The following is an 18,739-nucleotide window of genomic DNA, read 5'->3' as shown; positions in this document are numbered from 1 at the left end:
TAAATTTCTTATCCATTTTTTTGTTAAATAACAGGTAAGCATGCCAACCATATAACAAGTCATATCCCTCGATATTCAAAATTCTGTCATTAGTTAGATGAGTCCAGTCACTAATTGCAGATAATGCCACTGCATCGTAGTATAATTTTAAGTTAGGTAATTTCAATCCTCCTCTTTTCACGTGCATCTTGCATTATTTTCATCTTTACCCTCGGCTTCTTTCCTGCCCACACAAATTTGTTGATACCCTTCTGCCATTCTGAAAGATTCGCATCTCTTTTAAGTATTGGTAACATTTGAAAAAGAAATAAAAATTTTGGTAAAATGTTCATTTTTACTGCCGCTATTCTACCCATTAAGGACAAATGCAGTTTCTCCCACCTTTTCAACTCCAACTGTATACTATGCCAAAGTGATTCATAATTATGCTTATATAATTTCCCATTTGAGATTAAAATATTAACTCCAAGATATTTAACTTTTTTAACTACCTCACATCTTAGCATCGCCCCCAGTTCTTCCTTCTGTTTGATAGTCATATTTATAGCTAATATTTTGGTTTTTCCTAGATTTATTTTAAATCCCGAGACTTGACCATATTGATTGATCGTGTTCAATAAGACCCTACTAGATTCCTGCAGTTGTTCCAATATTATGACCAGATCATCCGCAAATGCGCGGACTCTGTATTCTTGCTGTCTAATCTTAATCCCTTTTAGACCGCCCAAGCCCCGTATCTTATTCAACAGTATTTCCAAAGTTATAATAAACAATAATGGGGACAGAGGACAGCCCTGTCTTGTACCTTTTTCAATTTGAAAGGAGTCTGTCAGACTTCCATTGACAATGATCTGGGCTGTTTGCTGCTGATATATTGCCCCAATTGACCGTAAAAAGCCATCTCCTATCTGCATTTTTTGCAATGTCTTCAGCAGGAATTGCCAATTAACTCGATCAAAGGCTTTCTCCGCATCCAAAATATGAAATGCGGCCGGGATTTGATTGTTCTTTCCCAGGTATTCTAAAGCGTTAATAATTAATCTAACGTTGTTCTTCATCTGTCTGCCCTGTATAAAACCAGTTTGATCGGTATGTATCAATTGTTGAATTACCACCATTAGCCTATTTGCTAATATTTTAGTAAATAGTTTATAATCTACATTGAGTAATGAAATAGGTCTATATTTTTGGCTGGGTAAGGTCTTGGTCTTCTTTGGGTATCAACGATATGAAACGCAGTCTTCCACGAAGGGGGGCACTTTCCCTCCCGATTGAATTTTATTGAATAGTTCTCTGAGGGGTTTCTACCATTTCTAACTGTAAATTTTTATAATAAACAGCTGTTAAACCATCTGTGCCTGGTGCTTTCCCTAACTTTAATTGTTTAATTGCCTGCAGAATTTCCCCAGAGGTTATTGGTTGATTCAGCTTATGCCTATGTTCTTCTCTAACTAGGGGGATTTTCTCTTTATCTAGGTATTTGTCCTATGTCTACGTCCTTAATTTTATCCCCTTGATACACTCTGTAAAAAAATTCCCGAAATACCTTTTGGATCTCTTCCTGTTGAAACACTTCCTTCCCTCTGTAGCACAATTTGGATACATTTCGAGCTTTCCTTTTTTTCTAATCTGATAAGCCAACCACCTACCGGGTTTATTTGCGTTGCAGAAAGTATTATGTTTAGCATATAATAAACTGGTGGCTACCTGGTCAGAGATCAGCATATCAAACTGGATTTTACTATAGAAATTGTTTTCTTAATCTTTGTATCTCCTGGATTCAATGTTAATTCTGACTCTTTCCCTTTAATTTCCTCTTCCAATTCTTTTCGTTTTTGCCCTTGTTGTGTCTATGTATTTTGTTTATATTCATTAATACTCCTCTCATATACGCTTTGCTTGCATCCCATACATATTCCATAGATGTACCCTTATTCATATTAAGAACAAAATATTCCGATAGCAATTTTTACAGTCATTAACATACTTTTCATATCTAAATAAGTTTTCATTCAACCTCCAGGACCTTCTTGCCTGGGCTAATACCCTTCCCAATTCCATCCAGACTGGATTATGATCTGAAAGAACTCTCGCCATAATCTTTGTCTTCTTCACCCTGCAAGTAAATCATTTGTAATTAGTATAAAATCAATCCTTGAAAGAGATTGATGTCGTTGGAAAAAAAAGGTAAAGTCATATTCTTCTGCATGCCTCTCGCGCCAAGCGGCTCGCAATTCAAAGTCGTCCAGCATGTCAAAAAGGGTTTGGGTAGCTTAGCTCGGAATTTGGTGTTCGGGCGAGATGTCTTCTTATCTCTTTTGGTGTCGATCACGCCATTCCAGTCACCCAATATTATACAAGACTCAAAGTCCCACTGTACTAATTTAGCATGGAGATTTCTATAAAATCCATCTTGTTGTTGATTAGGAGCATAAATTCCCAAAAGTAACGTCTTTTTCCCTTCTAAGATTAAATCTAATGCAATATATCTTCCAAAGGGATCTGCTTCAATTAGCTCAGCTTTAATGTCTTTTCTTAAGTATACTACTATGCCGTTTTTCTTTTCCATGGCTGAGGTCGCAAAATGTTGGCCCAGTTTGGGGTTAAACAAATATTTTTGATCGGTTGATTTGATATGAGTTTCTTGCAAACAAATTATGTCATTCTTAAACTGTTTGAGATAATGAAATATTTTCTTTCTTTTCTGTGGAGAGTTCAGTCCGTTAACATTCCATGTCAAAATCTTAGTTGTCATTTTTGGTTGCCTGAAGCTTTTTTAGAGCCTCCCGCAAGGCCTGTCTCACCTTTGGTTTGGCTCCTCCCACAGCTTCTGAGCTTGTTGCTGTAGCTCCTTGATCAATGGCCAACGATTCTTGAGATTGTTGCATAGTAGCTTGTTTATCCATTTGTCTGGTGGTCATACGGTTGGGTCTTTTTTCCTTGACTCCTTGCCCTTCCGGGAGAGGGAGATGATACATTTTATCTGATGGTTGTGTGGTTTGCTGTTTATCTTGTTCGTCTCGTGGTTTTTCCCCATATCCCGAAGATTCAGGGTATCCCATCTTCAGAATCTTATGATAGAAATCACGAGCTTTCCATACCGAACTGAGACGATATCTTTGTTTGTCCATTGTAACTGTAATACCGAATGGGGCATCCCATCTGTACTGTATCTGACGCTTTCTGAGCTCTTCCACCAGAAAAGCATAATCTCTTCTGGCTCTTAGCATTTGAGGTGGTATTTCTTTCAAAACAATCAGATCCTGTCCACCAATTTGAAGCTTAGTATTATAGGACTCTTGTAATATCATATTTCTAGATTCTCTTGTAACAAAGTATATTACCACATCTCGGGGGAGTTGCCTTTGTTTTGCCGCCCACGAGTTAACACGAAAAGTCTTGTCAATCTGCCAATCAAAATTGGATCCCGGTTTTCCCACCAGACGGTCAAAAGCTTCAGAAAACATTTGCTTTAAGTTCTCCTGCTTTTCTTCACACAGCCCCCTCACTCTTAATGCAAGCTCCATCTGCTTATACTGTATCATAATAATTTGTTTTTCAGCATTATCAATTTTTTGTTCCACCACTTCAGTTTTGGATATCAGGTTAGTTTTAGCTTCATTGAGAATTTCTAAGTTATCTTCCATTCCAGAAATATATTCTGTGATCACATTCACAATTCCCATCATATCATCATTCATTTTAGTGACCCTAGTATCGAATTTGTCATATAGAACTTCCATCTCGTTCCTTATTTCATCTTTGAACTCTCTAAGCATTTCTAGATTCTGTTCTCTGATTCTCCTAAACATTTCTAAGTTCTGTTCTCTGGATTCTTTGAACATTTCCAAGAAAAATTCTTTTGTTAGTACGTCTCCACTAGGGGGCATAGAGGGTGGGGGCTGCAACTTTGTACCAGGTATGGGAGACGTTTTAGGAGGTAATTTCACGGAGGTTGATTTGGATGCCATTATATTTTGGTTTTAATTATTGATTCTAAATTGCTAATCCACTGTGCTGTTTGGAGAAAAAGAAATTCCCCCCCCTTTTTTTTTACAAAGGGTTTTACGGAGGGTTTCAAAAGAGAAAGTCCGTTTGGAATGTTTGGAATGTCTCTATATCAACAACAAGAGTCTTGAAGGCTTCGAGGGAGTAGGTCTAATTAAATTATAAAAAGTTATTCCTTTGATTCTCAACCCGGACAAGACCGAGTGGCTGTTGTGTTTCCCTCCCAACAATTTGGCTAATGTTCCAACACTTAGGCTGGGGGGTCAAATTTTATACCCTCAGATAGGGTCCGCAACTTAGGAGTCCTCCTGGATCCACAGCTGACTTTTGACCACCAGTTGTCAGCTGTGACCAGGGGGGCATTTGCCCAGGTTCGCCTGGTCCGCCAGTTGCGGCCCTACCTAAACCGGGAGGCTCTCGCAACAGTCACTCGAGCCCTTGTGATCTCTAGGCTGGAATATTGCAATGGGCTCTACATGGGGTTGCCCTTGAAGTGCATCCGGCGACTGCAGTTAGTCCAGAATGCAGCCGCGCGAGTGATAGTGGGCGCACTGCGGTTCGCCCACGTTACACCTATCCTCCGCGAGCTGCACTGGCTACCTGTCGGTCTCCGGGTGCACTTCAGGGTACTGATGACCACTTTTAAAGCACTCCATGGTAGTGGATCTGGGTACTTGAGAGACCGCCTTCTGCCGATTACCTCCCTCCGACCGATTAGATCGCACAGACTGGGCCTCCTCCGAATCCCATCCGCCAGTCAATGTCGACTGGCGACTACACGGAGGAGAGCCTTTCTGTTGCAGCTCCGACCCTGTGGAACGATCTCCCCGTCGAGATCCGCACCCTCACCACCATCCAGACCTTTCGCGCAGCCCTCAAGACCTGGCTCTCCCATCAGGCCTGGGGATAGGTTCCCAATTTACCCCGCCCGAGTGTTGACTGTGGAATGAAAGTTGTGTTTTTATTATTTTTCTTTTGTTCACATTTTGTTTGTTTTTTGATATTGCACCCCCTTCCCCGTGATTGTAAGCCGCCCTGAGTCCCCTCAGGGAAAAGGGCAGCCTATAAATCTTAATAAATGACTAAAAAAAATGACTACCAGGAAGCCGGAGATAACAAATGCAAAAGCTGTAAGCGCCATTTTGAAGACAATTAAACAAAAGAGATTTTTATAACATTGAAGCTGGTATTTCAGATAGAGAAAAATTTTAAAGTTCACAAGTTTGGTCTTTGCTCGTATTGATTTTCAATAGTCTGTTTTCTAAAGATTGTCCTAAGGGGGGGGGGTTCCTGTCTTGTGCTGTAGATAACAGCTGAGAAGTTCGGGTCGGAGTTGAATGACTCAGCTTTGGGTTGATCGTCCCCCTCCGTTCACAGCCCAAAAAGAAACAAACTGTGAACTTCAAAGAAGATTCTTACCAGCTGAGATTCCTCACTGCTTTTTTCTTGTCTGAAAAAAAGAGTTATCTTCTTGATATTGAGTAGATAACGAACCAGAACTCTGGGGGCAGCTCAGTTAAGCTGCCAACGGCGACAGGCCCCTCCCCGGAAGCCCCCCCTCCTCTTTAATATCTACATGAAACCGCTGGGTGAGATCATTCGACGGCACGGGATAAAATACCACCAGTATGCGGACGATACACAGCTGTATCTGTCCGCCCTGTGCCAACTCAATGAAGCAATGGACGTGATGAGCCAGGGCCTGGAGGCTGTTAGGGACTGGATGGGGGTTAACAAGCTTGTTCTCAATCCAGATAAGACCGAGTGGCTGCTGTGCTTCCCTCCCACTAATTGGCCAAGTGTTCCATCTCTCAGGCTGGGGGATCAAATTGTACGCCCCTCAGATAGGGTCCGCAACTTGGGAGTCCTCCTGGACCCACAGCTGACTTTTGAACACCATTTGTCAGCTGTGACCATGGGGGCATTTGCCCAGGTTCACCTGGTACACCAGTTGCGTCCCTACCTGAACCGGGAGGCTCTCACAACAGTCACTCGTGCCCTTGTGATCTCTAGGCTGGATTACTGCAACGTGCTCTACATGGGGCTGCCCTTGAAGAGTATTCGGCGACTTCAGCTTGTCCAGAATGCAGCCGCGCGAGCGATCGTGGGTGCGCCTCATTTCACCACGTAACACCTGTCCTCCGCGAGCTGCACTGGCTGCCTGTTGATCTCCGGATTCGCTTCAAGGTGCTAGTTGTCACCTACAAAGCCCTTCATGGTATTGGATCTGGATACTTGAGAGACCGCCTGCTGCCAATTACCTCCACTAGACCAATAAGATCCCACAGACTAGGCCTCCTCCGAATTCCATCAGCCACCCAGTGCCGACTGGCGACTACCCGGAGGAGGGCCTTCTCTGTGGCTGCTCTGACCCTGTGGAACGAACTCCCCGTGGAGATTCGTACCCTCACCACCCTCCAGGCCTTCTGCACAGCCCTTAAAACCTGGCTGTTCCGACAGGCTTGGGGCTAAAGACTTGCAGCCCCACTCCGAATGGTATGATTGTTGTGTTTTTAGCTGTGTATGGTCTTTTTGTTCTGTAACTTTGTTTGTTTTCCCCCCTCCCTTGAATTGTGAGCTGCCCTGAGTCCCCTCAGGGAAAAGGGCGGCATACAAATAAAGTAAATTCAAATAAATTCAAATTCAAGTTTTACATGACCATCTTTACAAAGGCGTGATGGTCTATCTAGATGATATCCTTATTTACATGGAAACACATGAAGAACACGTGAAACTTGTTCGCACAGTGCTCAAAAAACTCCGTGCAGCAGAACTGTATGCCAAATTATCTAAGTGCGAATTTCATCAGGAAAAGGTAGATTACCTAGGCTATCGAATCTCCCGCAAAGGGATAGAGATGGACCCGGCAAAGGTTAAAGCAGTCACCGAATGGGAAGCCCCCCACACACGTAAACAGTTGCAGAGCTTCTTAGGGTTTGCCAACTTCTATCGTCAATTTATTCCTTCTTTTGCTAAGATCGCTCTGCTAATCACAAACCTCCTGAAGTCAAAAGGAGGGGCAAAGCCGAAACCTAGCAAAAACTGGACTATGGAATGTCAGGCTGCTTTCGAGAAATTGAAACGTCTGTTCGCAGAGGAACCGGTCCTCAAACACCCAGACATGGACGCACCTTTTGTGGTCCAAGCTGATGCTAGTGATGTGGCAGTGGGGGGCGGTACTGCTTCAAGTGAATGCACAGGGGAAATTACAACCCTGTGCTTACACCTCTCGTAAGCTAACCGACACGAAGAGACGCTGGGCTATTTGGGAGAAGGAAGCTTTTGCTGTTCGTTGGGCTTTGATGACCTGGCGTCACTTCCTAGAGGGCACAAACACCCTTTGAGGTATGGACTGACCACAAGAATTGGAGGCGTTAAAGACCCCCAGAACCGTCTCCTAAACAAATGCGGTGGGCACAACATTTCAATAGATTCAATTTCACTTTGAAATATATCCCCGTGGGAAATTTTTTATGGCTGATGCTTTATCCAGACTCCCACAGTACAACAGTTCGAGACTCAGTGTTGTCCAGCCTGTCATACCTATGAGAACGTCTGGCCGCTCCTGTTGTCACCAGGAGTCAGGCGACCTCTAAGTTAGAGGTCACACAAGACCTTGTAACTGACCTCAAGAGGGCTCTTACAAATGATGAGTGGTTTCCAGCAACATACCAATGAGTGCACCATGAAAGATGGACTTCCTTGGATTAGTGCTAAGTTGTACATGCCTACATCCGTTAGACCCATGGTCCTTCAACCTGCTCATGACTCTCGCATGGCCGGACACTTTGGGTTTGTCAAAACCCTGCACCTTGTCAAGAGGCAGTTTTGGTGGCCTTCCTTGAAAAAAGACATTGAATCTTATGTGGCTAGTTGCCCCACTTGTGCTGCAGCAAAACTCCCGCCAGGTAAACCCCAGGGGTTGCTCCAGGCGGTAGCCCACCCAGAAGCCCCGTGGAAGGAGATCTCTATGGATTTCATTGTTGAACTTCCGGAAAGTCAAGGAAATACGGTGATTTGGGTTGTCACTGACTTATTCTCCAAGCAAGTTCATTTTATTCCTTGTTCCAAGATCCCGTCCGCCAAATCCCTGGCTAAGTTGTTCATCACACATATCTATCGCTTGCATGGGGTTCCGGACCGCAATCATTTCGGATAGGTGGGGGGGGTCCAGTTCACCTCATTGTTTTGGAAAGAGTTCCTGAATTGATTGGCTCCGCCCAGGGGTTAAGCTCTGCCCACCATCTTCAGACTAATGGAGCCTGTGAGAGGACTAATTCTGTGCTGGAACAATATCTTCGCTGTTTCATCACTACCAGCAGGATAATTGGATGGAATTGTTGCCTCATGCTGAGGTGGCATACAATAATTCAGTACACAGTAGCACAGGTTTTACAACCCTTCCGGGTGGTTTACGGACATGATTTGTGCCCATCCCCGAGATTCCTTGTGAGAAACCACAGGTGTCGTCCCTCTCCGAGTGGAATGATCGCCTTCGAGAAATATGGCCTTAATGTACCGGGCACTAGATGCTGCCACAACCGTGCACACAAGAAGCAGGCGGATAGGAAAAGGGCAAAACCAAGAGACTATAAAGTTGGTGATTGTATCTATTTGTCCACTAAGTTTCTTCAGACAACTCAAAAGTCTAAAAAACTGGTCGCAAATACGTTGGCCCGTTTCCAATTATCAAAGTCATCAATCCTGTCTCCGTCCATCTCCAACTGCCTAAACATCTCAACCAGGTTTATCCTGTTTTTCATGTTAATCTCCTGAAGCCAGAACGTACTTCTCCTTGAGGGCTCCTTTTCCGCCCCACCCTGCTCCGCTTCTGATTGAGGGTGAGCAACATTTTGAAATTCGGAGATTTGGACTCTCATAAACTGAGAAACCGTGTTCAGTATCTTGTGGCTTGGAAACCTTTCCCCCCTTCTCATACTGAATGGGTTGACAAATCCCATGTGCAGGCTCCTTGTCTGCTCCGCAGGTTCTACTCTACTTATCCCGACAAACCCTGACCTCATTTTGGATTTCTAATTCCCCCTTCCCCTTTTTCTCTTCTATGTCATTTGTTCGTTTGTTTGTCTGTGTTTCTTTGCAGGTGTGACCATCCCTTTTCTGGAGGAGGGCCGGATGTCAGCCTCTGCTTCGCTGCTGCTTTTCGGCTGGCATTGAAACGGGGAGGGGGGCATGGTATTTGGGCAGGGAATCATTCTGTACTGGAGGACTGTTTATTAGGGATTTATTCTCACCATCTCTTTCCGCATGTGGAAGGAAGGGAGTTTCCCACCAAGGCCAACTGTCCAGCATTCCATCCTGATGATGATTTTCGAAGATGTATCCCACCTGACAGTTGGGTGAAATATGATTGACTATGGACTTGGGATACCAAGGGGAGGGGATTGAATCGTGTATTGATATCTATTGCTTTCGCGCCTTTTTATTCAGATTCAGCTTTGCTTCTTTTCGTTTGTAGCCAGTAAAAGTACACTTAATTCTGAATATGGACTTGAGTGGTTTCTTTCTTGGGTATTAAATGAAGGGCAGTGACACCTAGTTAATAAAGGGAAGTAATCTGCCACAGGTTAAAGAAAGCTAGATAATTGAAAAGTGAAGGCACATCCCTTCAATCATTACTTAAATATTGCATTATAAGTTTTAGTTTAAAATGTTATTCAGTAAATAAAGGAACCAATATGTGTAGTCAGATGGTCCTCGACTTCACCATGGGAATTAGTTTATTATTATAATGTGCGAGCCATTTTTGAGTTAATTTTTCTAAGAATTATATTTTAAAGCAAAGTATTCCCTTATTTCCCCCTTTTTTTTGGCATTCCAGCTTGCTTGGGAATATGGAATACCTTCTTTGAGACCAGTGCAAAGGTAATATAAATATTGAAAATGCATTTTAGTTCTAGCTGAAGAAATATTGAACAAGGTAAGCAAATTGAATTTTTTTCTGATCCATTTCATATGAATTAAAAGAGACTGTTCAAGTAGGAGAATCGGTTCGCTACCTTTGTATATTTTATTCTTATTATAATAAGAAAAAAAGCTTTAAAGAAACAAAATATGAACCAGAAAGGTTTGAGTTTTGAAAAGGTTTGTGTATATTGGCTGTATAGCTCTACCTATTTGCAATACTAACAATACCTTCTCAATGATTATTATACTAAGGTACTGAAACCAGTTCCTTCCAATTCAATAGACCTGAACAATCAAACTAAGTGAAGTTAATATTGTCTATTTATTTACCTTACAGGTAATCCTGTAAGGACTTAATTAAAACTTTTATTAAACAGTCCTGCCTTAGTCATGAAAGCCAGCTAGTTGACTTTGGACTAGACACACTCTCTCAACTCACCTCAGAGGGAGTTGAGGTGGAAAAATACTGTATTTTCAGAGTATAAGATGTACCTTTTTCCCCCCAAAAGAGGGTGAAAATCTGGGTGCGTCTTATATACTGAATACAGCATTTTTGGCCTCCTGAAACTCCACCCCACGCATCTTGTTTTTGCAAAAATGGACGTGCAGAAGGTTTGGGAGGCCTGCAAAGTGCTCATGGGGGCTAGGGAGGGCAAAAACAAGCCAAAAAAATGAGCCACCCTGTTTTTGGGAACAGGCTTCCCAAAGCCTATGCATGCCCTGTTTTTTTTACAAAAAATGGGCCCATTTTCGCAACAAATGGGCCATTTTTTCCCATTTCCTCCCCCCCCCCCCAGCTCCCAGGAGCACTCTACAAGCCTCCCAAAGCCTATGCATGCCCCATTTCTTGCAAAAAATGGGCTCGTTTTTGAAAAAAATTGAGCCGCTTTTAGCTCGTCCCCCCCCCCCCCCGCAGCACTTGCAGCCTCTCAAACTCTCTGCATGCCCCGTTTTCACAAAAAATGAGGCGTGCAGAGGGTTTGGGAGGCCTGCAGAGTGCAAAAACATTTTTTAAATTTTCCTCTTCAAAATATTTATGCGTCTTATACTCCGGTGCTTCTTATAGTCTGAAAAATATGGTAAGAGGGGAGGTGCGTGAATATAATTCATTACTTTGAGTTATTTGTAAAAATAATAAAGGCAGGTTACAAATAAATAAAAACAGTAAAAAAAATCACGTTCATTTCAAATCAAATAAAAAATTAGCATTAACCAAAATCTATATCCCATAAACTCAATCTCTTTCCTGAATTTCAATACAGGTAATCCTTAGATTATGACCATCTGTTCAGTGACTGTTCAAAATTATGTTAGTACTCAGTGAGGGGAACTTATGAGTGATTTTCAGATTTGTGGCTGTTGCAGCTTCTGCACAATCATGTGATTGTGATTTCCAACAATCCCTTCTGGTTTCCCACAAAGTCAGTGGAAAGCCAACAGGAAGTCTGAAGGGTTCCACCACAAAGCCGCGAAGCCCTTATCCGCGCTGACATAAGTGCGGAGGGCAAATCCGCGCTGTTCGAAGCGCTAAGGAAAAACACGACCTACCGCGATGACATAATCGCAGAGGGCAAATCCGCGCCTTCCGAAGCACTCAGCACCCTAAACCTAACCCTAACCCTAAAGCAAACCCCTAAACCTAATCCTAACCCTAACCTTAATTTAAATCAGCTTTCTGGCCGCTGCGCTGTTTTAAAGCGCCCTTCTGTCGCCGCGCTGTTATCGCGGCGATGATGACGCGCGGTGATGACGTCGCAGCTTTAGCGACGCGGTTTTATCACCGCTATTTTGACGGGTGCGGTTTTGTCGTGCCACGGTCTGAAGTTGCTCCCAGTGCCTATGTTCTGTAACACCTTCCACAGCACTCTGTCCCTGCCCATGCTCCTCTGGACTCTCTAGTGGCCCTGTCCCTCTGTGGCACCCACCTATACTCCCTAGTGCTGGTCTGCAGCAACTTGATGCCCCCTATGGTACCCATGCATACAACCACGCTTTAGTGTGCCTGTTTGCAACATCCCATGCCTGCTCATTGTTCTCACTTCAGTTCTCACCTGTGAACCTGCTTGCCTGAAACTCCCAACTTCTGCTTAATGACCCACAGGGTTCCAGAGTTATGACTGCAACCGGAACTGCAGGGTTATTGTCGCTAAGCAGTGCAGTCACATGACATCACTTTACCACTGCATCACTTATTGTGGTGCATTTTACATCCCCCAAGACAAGGGAATGCTACTTGAATTTCTTTTCTCCACTAACAGTAATTTTATTTTAAACAATTTATTTCAAATACGGAATAAAAAGTAGTTCTTTATTTTACTATCTGAACACAATTCTATGGCTTTTTCCCCATCAGAATTCCTGTGTATTACTCAACTTGGGATGTGGTGGAGCTAAATGAAAAACTACAAACAAGATCTTGCTGCAAATTGTGACTGTGCAAAGAAAGAGAAAGTAACTAATATTGGTGACTTGTATATATCAAAGCCTCGAATCCCTAACCTATTACTCAGTTATTACTGATACTAACAAATGAACAAATTATTTATCCATTGACACTTTATGTAATTGCTGTTCCAAGCCAACATTAGATTTACATTATATATCATAATCATAAAAGTTATTCAGAATGGAAGAGTAAAAAAAAAAAAAAACTATCTTTGAGTTTTGGCCATCATAGCTTATTTATACAATAACCTAAAAGGTAAACATGACATCTTGTCAATATTTGAATTCATATTACTAGTGAAACACTTTTAAATACTTTATAAAATGAGAAAAAGGAAGAATAACCTAGAGTGAACTCAGGAATGATGGTCACTTCAAAGCCTCCAAAGCAACCCAAAATCACAGACTAACACCCAAGAAAGACCTGCAAATAAAGATTGAGCAACAACTGATTTCTCCAACTCTCTCCAAGATTCCAAAAATGCTTTTACAACACACACTTCTTCTGAGGCCTTTTAAAGACTCGCAGTCTGAGGTAACAGAACTCAACGTTTATTGAACTAGTACAACTTAGGAACAGGACGCGAACGGAGAACCTAGCCCGCCTGACAGCTATTTATACTTGACAGCTGTCAGGCGAGCACCCCATCAGCAGCGTGCAATTCTCCCACCGGCCGGCAGCCACGTCAAAGCCAATCAGCTGCTTCGGGCGCTGCAGGCTGCGTCGGGAGGATGCAACACTCCTTTCCCCCAGATTGCGCATGCGTAATCTTTTAAGTGCCTATGTCTTCTGCGCACGTAGCGCAGGGAACGCCTGGGCAGAGGAGTGTCCATTGTCATCGGAGAAGGAGGTCTGTTGCTGTGACGCAGCAGAGATGAACGCCCAGCCCCCGGACAAGCACGAATATTTGAAGGTTGGTGTCCATCCGTGCAGCAGCGGGTGGTGCGCAGCGGAGCAGAGCACATGGATTGAGACTGGTTAGCCGCGGATGGCCACGGTTGGGCAGGCTGGGCGGCCGACGGACAGGCAGGCCCCGGCTGCGGTGGTGGTAATGTTGAAACTGGCGTGGCCGGCTGGGGCGGCACCACGGGTGCTCGGCGGCGCAGCTGGTTTATATGGCGCCGCCATAGTCTTCCAGCGTCGAGATGGACCCTGTAAGAGCACGGCCCGAAAACCCCCTCACCCACCAGAAAAGACCTATGTGGCGCGGGGAGAGGGCTGGCGGTGGGGGCGAAGGAGTGGTGCAGGTGGTTGAGGGTTGTCCGGAGGTGGCGACCCTTTAGAACTTTGGGTTGGACACCTGCTGGAGGCCTGGCAGGGGGTGGTATGTTGTGCCAGGAGTACGTCCGGAGGCGGGCTGGCCAGGGCAGGTGGGAGAGACGGGCAAGTCCCTCCTTGGCCGAGCGCACAGCGCGCTCAGCCATGCCATTGCCCGCAGGGTGGTAGGGTGCCACCAAAGCCTGGCGAATGCCCAGGCTGGCAAGGTAGGAGTGGAAGGGAGCAGAGGCAAATTGAGGACCATTGTCAGAGATGATGACGTCCGGGAATGCCATAGGTGGTAAAAAGGGCATCGAGAATTTGGATGGTGGCGCCGGACATGGTGGACTGCATGGGGAAAATGTCCACCCACTTAGACAGAGCATCCACCACGAGGAGGAAGGTGCGGGCCGTCAACGGGGCCAAAGAAATCGAGGTGGAGGTGGCTCCACGGGGCGGAGGGAGCGTCCCAAGTCCGGGCAGGGGTGGAGGGAGGAGCTGGGCGGACGGCTTGGCATGGCGGGCACCGCTGGACCCAGGCAGCAATGTCAGGGTCCATGGAGGGCTACCAGACATAGCTGCGACCAAGAGCTTTCATTCGCACTATGCCAGGGTGGCCCTCATGAAGGCGGCGGAGCACTTGCTGGCGGAGGGCCACGGGGACAACGACCCTGGAGCCCCAGAGCAGGCAGTCCTGCAGGATGGAGAGTTTGTCTCGGTGGCGGAAAAACGGAAGGAACTTGCCAAGCGAGTGTCCGCCGTCCAGCTCCAGCGAACAGCATCCAGGACTTCTGGAGGAGGGGGTCCGAATTGGAGGCGTTGGCGATGTCGGACGCGGAGAGGGGAAGAGCAAGGTCGTCAGTTAACGAGACAACCGAGATGGCAGGAGCAGGATCCGAAACAGGAAGGGGCAGCGGCTAAGGGCGTCCGCATGGCCCATATGCTTGCCGGGGTGGTAGAGGAGGGAGTAGGAGTAGGAGGCAAGGAACTCAGACCACCGGCCCATGCAGGGGGAGAGAGTGGGCGGAGTGGGCCGGTCCCCAGAGAGGATGCCCAGAAGGGGCTTGTGGTCAGTCAGGAGGGTGAAGGGGCGGCCGTAAAGGTAGGGATGGAAACGTTTTAACCCCCACAACGGCCGCCAGGGCCTCCTTGTCCAGCTGGCTGTAATTGCACTCAGCCTTGGACAAGGTGCGGGAGTAAAAGGCGATCGGGGCTTCAGAGCCATCAGGATACGAATGGCTCAGGATAGCCCCGACACCGAAGGGCGAGGCGTCGCAGACCAGGAGGAGTGGAAGGTGCTCGTCATATTGGACGAGCACGGGGACAGCTGTCAAAAGGGATTTGACAGCCACGAGTGCATGCGCCTCGTGGTCTGTCCAAATCCAAGGGCAGAGGAATCCAGGAGGCGGTGAAGGGGCTCCGTAATGGAAGCCTTGTGGGGAACGAAGGATGCATAGACGTTAAGGAACCCCAGGAACGCCTGGAGCTCCCCCTTGGAGGAGGGGGTGGGGGCGGAGACAATGGCCAATTTTGGCAGGAGTGGGTTGGATGCCTCTGGAATCCATGAGATAACCCAAGAATTCAACAGAAGGAATGCCCAGCTGACACTTAGAGCGCTTTAAGTGGAGGCCAGCGTCCCTGAAACATTTCAGCACCGCCCGGAGAGTTTTGACGAGTCCTGATTGACATCGTCAAAATAAGGTGCGACCCCTGGAATGCCATGGAGCAACCACTTCCATAAATCCCTGAAAAATGCCAGGAGCCACGCTGATGCCGAATTGTAGTCAGCGGCACTGGAAGGCACCACGGTGTGTCACTATGGTCTGTGCAACAGCAGAGGCCTCGTCGATGGGCAGCTGCTGGTACGCTTGGGCCAGGTCCAACTTCACAAAAAGTTTGCCCTGGCCCAAGGAGTGCAACACGTCTTGCATGACTGGCACCAGATAGGGTGTAGCTTGTAGGGCCTTATTGATGGTTGCCTTATAATCCACGCAGATCCTCAGGGATCCGTCAGACTTCAAAGGCAACACGGTGGGGGTTTCCCAAGGGGAGTGATCCACGGGCTCTAAGATGCCCTGTGCTATCAACTTATCCGCTCCGCATCAACCTGAGCCCGGAGGGCAAAGGGAACCTGTCGTGCCTTAAGGCAGATGGGCGCCACCATAGGGTCCAAATTTAGGGAAATATGGTGCCCTTGTAGCAACCCAGGGCATCCGAGAAGACGTCAGCAAAATCAGAGAGGAGGGAATCTAGGGAGGAGGCGAGGCATAGGGAGTTAATGCCAGCAATAGGGAGGCCAAAAGCCTGAACCAGTCAAGCCCCAGAAGGGAAGCGAGGAGGCTGTGGACTACTACTGTTCCCTCTAAGGTGCGCGGCTGCGCGGCCCGCGCACGTTGCAAGAAAACCCCGCGCAGCAGTTTTTATCTGCCGCGCAGAGATTTCTGTAAAGGAAACGTGTGGAAGTTCTTTGCAGGCGGCTACAACTGGATCCGCAGTGCTGTTGGAGGAGGATGAGGCGAACCAGCCTGCCACCACCGGCCACCGCCAGCCCCGCCGCTCTTCCCCGCCCCCTTCCCAGCCCCACAGTCCAGCGATCGCAGCAGAAACAGCCCCGGGTCTCCGCTGCCGCTCCCCGCATTTTCTGGATGGGGATCCCTTGGAGAGGGATTCCTTCCTGCGAGACCCCGTCCAGAAAATGCGGGGAGTGGCAGCGGAGACCCGGGGCTGTTTCTGCTGCGACCGCTGGACTGTGTGGGGCTGGGAAGGGGGCGGGAAGAGCGGCGGGGCTGGCGGTGGCCGGCGGTGGCAGGCTGGTTCGCCTCCTCCTCCAACAGCACTGCCGGATTCCGCCCAACGCTGCGGGGGCGCCAGCGGGAGCTTTGGTGGCTTCACCTCAGCCGCAGCGCTGGGCAGCAAATGTGTTGGTGCTGTTGGAGAAGGAGGAGGAGGCGGCAGCAATAGCACCTGAGGACAGGACAAGAAGCAATGGAAACTTGTCAGAAGGAGACTCCAGCTGGAAATAGGAGAAATCTGACAGTAAGAACAATTAAAATCAATGGAATCTTAATTCATTTGCTACAGGTTTTCAAAAGACTGGACGGCCATTTGTCTCAGATGATATAAAGACTCCTGCCTTGGACAAGGGGCTGGACTAGAAGACCTCCAGTATCCCTTCTGATTCTATGATTTAAAAACCACAAGCTTTTTACAGCTCGCTTGCAACTTTACCAAATTTAATTCAGCCATTTCCTTTGTTATTAAATGGGTATTGCTAGTTCAATGCACATGCACTCCACTTCTAAGATGCTGAAAAAAATCCCCATGACCTGCAACAAAATTCATTCTTCCACTCTTATCTTGCCCTAACTTCTGATAGGTTCCTGAAATATAGATCTATAAATTTAGTGAAAATATTTCTATCTATTTTAATACAGACTCGTAAAACAGATTGGGACAAATGACATTAGTGCTCTGGGATAATAGCAGGTTTACTCTATTGGATTTTCAGATAAAAGGTATCTTTTGGGCTAAGTTCTAACAATGGAGTTCTCTAATGTAACTATGAAACAGTCCAAATATATAATTCCCCTCAGGGAATTCTGGGAGTTGAAGTCCACAAGTCTTAAAGCTGTCACGTTTGAAGACCCCTGGGTTTTTTTTTCCCTAAAGGGTTAGGGGTGCAAGGGTCTTATAACTTAACACTTGCGTGCTTCAAAATGCCAGAGTTTCTGAGCCAACATTTTGGTTGCTAAGCAGGAGCGTTGTTAAGTGATACTGATATTATATAACACTTTTAATTATGCCGGTACCTTGAATAAACATAACTTTGAGTTTCAAATAATACTGATTTTGTTGTTGTCTTAGGTGACATCTGTGAAAAAAATTCAGGTGCTCAGGCATGAAAATATGCCGCTCAAACACTATACTTTTCTGCTCACACTGAAAAAAAATTAGAGGGAACATTGCGGACTACCACAAGGGGCAAGGAACCCTTAAACTGTCCATACTGGACAGGGAATGTCCCACAACCCAGGATGGGGGATAGGGTTGCCCTGGTAGTCCCTCAGATGACAAGTGGCAGGCGACAGCTGGCTCGGCTGGAGATGCAGCAGCAAGGCGTGGAGAGTGTCCCAGGACATGATCGAGCGAGCTGAGCCAGTGTCCAGTTCCATCATGCAGGGGCGGGTGGCGAGTAAGACGCGGAGATGTATGAGCAATGAAAAGTGCCTGTACTCCATTTGCCCAAGCGACGGGTGCCCATCACTCATGTAAATGGAGCTGTGTGCATATGCGTGCTTGCCTGCTGCTCATGCAGAACCACCACACCACCGGTCCGCAAAGCTGGAAATATTGGGGAACTCTGAATTAAATTATCCCTGTTACCAGCCTATCTTGTCTAATATAAAATAGAGTGTTACCCTCCAAATCTTCCTTATGGATCTTTAAAAAGAAAAAAAAGCCCCTGCATATAGCTATTTACCTCCCTTTTTGAGAATTAACATTAGGATAGCTTTGATATCCTCACATTAGGGTAGCTTTGATATTGCAGCTTCATGGACTTAAAAATTATTAGATCTTTTTAAACAACCAGATAAAGCAAGTGAAAAAGAATAGATGAAAATCTATTACCTATTTCTTATCCCATTATCAAGGCAGCAAGAAACCTCAGGCTCCCACATGAATCATTGTTAAGTTCAAATGCTCAGGAAGCATTTATAACATAAGTCACTTTCAGTTCCACTTTGCTCAGGAATAGTTTATTACTACCCTGTATGGGGAAGGTTATCATAGCTGGCATAAAAATGCTATTGGGAAGTTAGGAAGGTAAATTTATTTCTATATAAATAATGCCATATATAAAACATTTTATACCAACCACCAGAAGTTGAGGCCATTTGAGGATTTGAGTTCCATGCAGAAACATTGGGAACAATCATATCTTGAGATCACATCAATGTTTCGTAGTGAAGGGCATTTCCACTTTAACATGCTTTACAGAAAAAGTTAAATAGGTCAGGTATAATGTTGCAGATTCCTTCATGGGAGAAAAAGTCTCAGAAGGTTTGTGCTAGAAAATTCCTGTTCCACTTCATGATTATCAGC

The 18,739-nt window shown here is 45.9% G+C and overlaps 1 protein-coding gene across 1 annotated transcript in view; it reads left to right on the top strand.

Moving 5' to 3' along the window:
* The window catches only part of LOC116512153 (ras-related protein Rab-10-like), a 44,301-nt gene extending 31,657 nt beyond the window's left edge, over window positions 1-12,644 (top strand). The window contains exons 5-6 of the mRNA XM_032222465.1: window positions 9,848-9,946; window positions 12,287-12,644. Coding sequence (XP_032078356.1) covers window positions 9,848-9,895 — 48 coding nt within the window. The 3' untranslated portion in view covers window positions 9,896-9,946; window positions 12,287-12,644. The remainder of the gene's footprint in view (window positions 1-9,847; window positions 9,947-12,286) is intronic.
* The last annotated feature ends 6,095 nt before the right edge of the window (window positions 12,645-18,739 follow it).

This window comes from Thamnophis elegans, chromosome 8 (genome assembly GCF_009769535.1).
Source record: "Thamnophis elegans isolate rThaEle1 chromosome 8, rThaEle1.pri, whole genome shotgun sequence".
NCBI lineage: Eukaryota > Metazoa > Chordata > Lepidosauria > Squamata > Colubridae > Thamnophis > Thamnophis elegans.
This window is presented reverse-complemented; position numbering and strand designations above follow the sequence as displayed.